Below are 5,424 nucleotides of genomic sequence, written 5' to 3'. Positions count from 1 at the left end.
CACAACAAACATACTATGGAAGGTTTCATTTCCACGAAAAGTGATTTTCATTTCACTTCACATAAATCTGTTAATGAATAAATTTGTGAGACATTCGTTTCACGTTACTATCAAAGTAGCGCATTTAAAGTCCTGTAATTTTAACCAGAGTCTCTTGTAGGGAGAGAGTGGTAGTTGTGTATAGATCTGTATTGGGTCTGACAAACCCGCACCCAAGCTGCTTGCAACAGCTCGGCCGGCAAGCCAGGGGTGACAAGTGTCATTAACATTCCGACGCCTGAAGAACTTCGCGTACAAGGCCGACTGGGTCATAGCATGGTTATAATAACTCACATGGGGTATTAACAAAACATACGATTTACGGGTTTTCTTTCATTTAAACAAGTTTATGTCGATTTAAACTTGCATAATTTACTTTAGGTATGGAAAATACTTGTACATTTTGGTCTTTGGGTTTTAAGACTACGACTCACTTTTAAAATGAAAATATTGGATTTTTCTGGAACAAACATTACTCTTACAAAGAAAGAATTTCAACACCACATACAAAAGCTTATGAACTCACCAACTTATTTGTTGACACTCTTTCAAAACTACTTGTATTCTCAGGAAATTAGTAAAATAGGTAAACCGCAGCTTTTGAGGATAGGACGCTAAGGCGTCAAGCAATTCATTTTGTCCATCATAATGTAATTGATTTTCGAAACATGTAAACACATATTGAGGTGTAACATTTTTTGATTATATTTATGATGGTTGTATTTGCTTTGGTCACTATTATACTCGTTGTTATGATACTATACATGAAGTCCGCCACCCCCGGACGTTTCCGCCATCCTTGGTTTGGGGGTGTGACACCTTGCCACACGTAATCTGTTCCCCCCACTTGGGGTTCGAACTACCACCCGTTGACCCTCGCAGTCGATCATGGCACCGAAGCGACTAAGCCAGCGCATACCCACAATCACACATATATCCCCCATGGAATTCGGAATCAAGTCTATCGGGAAAGATACCCCGAAGATCTCCAACATGCAGCCCCGGTAGACCGAACAAGCGGAAATCCCATGTTTGTCGGCGATAGAGACTCGCAACAGACACTCTAGCTCTCCTAGTGGCAAACCAAACTCCTTACTGAATGACTGAGAGACAAAAGACCGACTCGCCCTGGAGTCAAATAATACCAACGCAGGTAAAGAGTTCACTAAGAACGTACCTAATCATAGGTACAAACATATAAGTATAAACATATATAATCAATAACATAAAGGATAGAAACATACCGACAACCACATCTGGTGATGTCATGGCCTCCTCGGCTGTAAGCTGGAAGGAGCGTCCCCGAGCCTTCGGAGGTTCTACTTTATCCTGACCCACATCAGTAATCCGTAGTGTAGCTGGCGCCGGAGCCTGCGCCGGTCTGGTAGTGGCCTGTGGACAATTGGTCTTCACGCGACCAACTTGATCGCAGTGATAGCAGATCCTTATATCTTGAACCGGGGCTAGCTGGCGACAATCCCGCGCGAAGTCCCCTCTTTTCCGCATTTACGGCATACACTACCCGATCTACCAACTCCCGAATGACCTTTCCCACACTTCCCACAAGTGCAGCCACGCTGGCCCCCAGACCTAGAATCAACGTTCTTGGGCCGTTTCGGCGCAGGCTGTGACTGCGTCGAGGCCTGACTCTGCTCCCGCAACTGTAACTCGATCTCAAGCTCACGCCGGGTAGCGACCTCCTATAACTCTAGCAGTGTATCACAACGCTGGGTAGCAACAAATTGACGGATGTCAGTCTTGAGCATGCTCAAATAACGTGTCATCTGAGCTTGCTCGGAAGCAAATTTCGGGCAAAACATCGCCCTCTCAGTGAACATACGGGTGATCTCTGTCACCGACTCCGTAAACTGCCTCAAATCCAAGAACTCCTGTGCCAGCCGCTCGCGCTCAACCTATGGAATGTAGAGAGCATGGAACATATCCCTAAATTGATCCCAAGTAACTGTAGCTCTCTGATCATCAGTATACAACCCTGTCATCAACCACCACCAGTCCTTGGCTCCGGACCTTAACAGGTTCAGAGCACACCCGACCTTCTGGTCAGCATGACATGAGCATGTGAAGAAACATCCCTCTATGTCAGATAGCCACCTCATGGCTACAATCAGGAACTGAATCCCATCAAAAGCCTGGGGCTTTGTGTTATCGAAGTCCTGGTACTGAAAAGCCCGGCTGGTCCCACCACCAGCGGCTGCTACGGCTACAGAGCCTATAGCGGCAGCCGTCTCAGCAAGAGTTGCATATCACTCATCAAAGTACTCCAGCATAGCGGTCTTGATAGACCCAAACATCTCCGGTAGCTGGGCCCGGAGCAGAGTAGCAACCTCATAATGCAGGATCTCTCGAATCCTGGCGTCCAGCTCATCCGACCTCATCTGATCAATGACCTCGGGCACTGCTTGTCCCTCCTGACCGCTGTCTCCTGATCCAGACCCAGATGTAGTCACAAATCGTCTAGTAACCACCATGCTGAAAAAATACCAGGAAGATATCAGACATTCCATATAATAATTCGGGAACCAACTCCCAACAAAGCCCTAGGGGTTTTGACTTCCTTGCTACGCATATGGGTCCTGTGCTTTAAGTAGTACGGGCCCATACTACCTTCCACACCAACCCGTATTTGTCTCAAGTATCACCACAATACACTAACAATATACGTAAGCATGGCGTGCACTCAATCCTCACTCCTAAAGGAAGGCTAAATATCTCATAACTGGCTGACTGACCCTCCACAACTGACCCATGAAACTTCCACCAACCCTGCAGCACTTGTGTATGTGTTATGAACTCGATTCTAAGAACCGATTCAATAACACATTAACAATCAAATGATTCCAATATTGATTGAAAACACTCAATAATACCAAATGTTTAAAAGAATGAACATAGTTTAGCTAATTCGAGATAGCCAATCTCCCAAAGGAAATAATTCCAAATTTCACACAAAAGATAGATAGATCACTCCTTGCCGACTGCCCTCTTCTTATACTATCTGACAAAACAACTAATACTATAAAATGCCTAAAATGCCCTCCCACTAATAAGATACTCTTTAACTAGATGATTTCCCATATTACCCTTAACTAACTTATTTGCCTAATATCAGAGGTATAACAATACCCACCCCAAAAGAACCACCTTGTCCTCAAGGTGGATAAAATAATGCATCACACCCAAATTCTCTCAGGTGGCTTCTTCTTCTTGCCCTTAGCCTTACCATGATCTGCAACAACCATAACAATCACCACATATATTCCATCTATTTGCTCCATTTCCCCCATGATCCTCTTAACAGCTTCCTCATCAGCCTTGCAAGCCACATCAGTAGTCTCAACATTGCCAATATGCACATTCTTTAGCTCTTCATCTTCATCTTGATTCTTTCCTCTTCGTACCTTCACCGCTTGAAAATACCATCCCTCAACTCCAAACTTCTCTAGGAACTGCACGTTCGTCCTTATACTTTGCTTTTCCATGGCTAAGGAGTTAGTACCTTCTTTCCCTGGCCAAATTTTAGTAGTTGCACCCTTAGAAATAGTTCCAACATTGTTAATCATGTCACACAATATAGAAACATTTCCACCAGTTAAGTTCATCATCTCAGCCACATTGCGTCTGCAATCCTTTTTTTTATTAATTGCCAAAGATACATTAGATAACTTTTTGGCAAAAGCACTCGCCCTAGCCACTCCACCAACATCAGGCAACAACATTACCAAATCATTTGAGCAAATTGACTTGCTGGCAAGATAATCAAGAATAGCATGCTGACAGTAAACATGGTTAACTGAAATATCAAAATAACCCATTGACTGCCCAGAATGAAAATCACAAGCAAGAACACGATCCGCACCTTCTTCCATAATGAGATTTGATACTTGTTTTATAGCAATAGATTCATGCCATTGAGTCTTTCTATCTGTTTCAACATATCTAAAATATGGTATAATTTTTGTGATGTTCTTGGCTAATGCTTTTCTACCCACATCAATTGTTACTAGAAGCTCCATGAGAATTTTGTATGCAGCTGATCCAGTATCTATTGTAGCCAATTCTTCAGTACACAACAAGAAATAATCTTGCACTATCTTCTCAACCATTTCAAACGCCAAGTGTACAATGTTTTTATGGTTATCATAAATTGTTGCTATGAAGACCACGATCATGTTATTCAATCCAGACTTGACCTTATTGACATGATACTGAACCATTTGAAAGACACATCTGATGATCAATTCTCTAATTATAACAGTAGCAACATCACAAACAGACCAAGGAAAATGACAATTAGCCATGGATTTCTAATCTTTTGCTCCCAGGGCATTTACTAGTAGTTTTTCCTCATAACCCCATTTCACTGCTCTACTTTCCCTCACAAAGGATGGTTGTACTCTAATTTTAAAGTAGTCAATCTTTTGAGAGAAGTAAAAATCTGGTGCATTTGGTTCTATTGAGATCCGATTACAGAATGTGACCCACTTCCTTATAGACTCAGTGATTATAACAAGAGATTCCAATGAAAGCGTTACATCACCATCACCAGAGACATAACAGGAGACCAAATTCTTAGTATAATCAACAGCTAGGATTGAAAGTACCATGTTGGCTAGTTCTGACGGTTCAACCTGTCCTTCCTTCGTATTCTCCGCTTTGATGATAGCATTCTCGGTCAGATGTCTGATTTCCGGACTATGTTTTGTCGTCGGAGCACCACTGACGAATTTCGTAGGTGCTCTCTTCCTATAGTTCGCCCCATCATTCGCATCATCCACTAAAACCTTACATGGAATTTTTGTATCCAGCTTAACAGAAAAAATAAGGTGTTCATCATCCACTATTACTTGATTGGGAATTGAACAGGACCTCCTTCGCTTGAGGTAGTCGGTACATAGGGGGGCGGTCAAGGTATGTTTTGTGTAGTTGAGAAGTGATGAACCGGTGTCTGATTTTGGTGAAATCGGTGTTAACTGTGAGGTTAGACGAGTTGTGTCTGCGTTAATAACACTCGGGTTAATTTCTTTTGGACCTTTATAACTGAGTCCACTTCATATGATTTTTGTTGGCACATCTCTTTAACTTTGGCCCCAGTCTTTTTTAAGCCCATTTTTGTGAAACCCTAGTAACGTTGCCTCTGTTATGTCTTTTAACGGAGCCGTTACCTCATCGAGGCTTGGTTTGATCTCTGTCACCATTGCTGTGACCTGAGACGACGTCGCTACCTTCCGGTGGTCCCCGATCCTTTCTTCCTTGTTCATAGTCGAGTTCGTCTCCCCACTCTTCTTTGCTTTGCATTCCCGGTACAATGGTAATGTGTACCGATGACGAATTAGACTCTTCATCTCTTCCCAGTCTTTAATGGGT

At 42.9% G+C, this 5,424-nt stretch overlaps 1 protein-coding gene across 1 annotated transcript; it reads right to left on the bottom strand.

Annotated features, from left to right (window-relative positions):
* Positions 1-3,230: 3,230 nt before the first annotated feature.
* LOC145112212 (uncharacterized) lies at positions 3,231-4,378 on the bottom strand. The gene has a single exon (XM_079048408.1). It carries the CDS (start codon positions 4,356-4,358, stop codon positions 3,231-3,233), a length of 1,128 nt encoding a protein of 375 aa, XP_078904534.1. The 5' UTR covers positions 4,359-4,378.
* Positions 4,379-5,424: the final 1,046 nt, after the last annotated feature.

Source organism: Lactuca virosa, chromosome 5, assembly GCF_052849685.1.
Source record: "Lactuca virosa cultivar CGN04683 chromosome 5, Lactuca_virosa_CGN04683_v6, whole genome shotgun sequence".
Classification (NCBI taxonomy): domain Eukaryota; kingdom Viridiplantae; phylum Streptophyta; class Magnoliopsida; order Asterales; family Asteraceae; genus Lactuca; species Lactuca virosa.
The sequence above is the reverse complement of the archived record's forward strand: the minus strand, read 5'-3'. Positions and strand labels throughout refer to the sequence as shown.

Bases quoted from the DNA above. Each gene is read 5' to 3' on its own strand.
- LOC145112212 (XM_079048408.1), bottom strand. From the start codon at position 4,358: ATGGCTAATTGTCATTTTCCTTGGTCTGTTTGTGATGTTGCTACTGTT.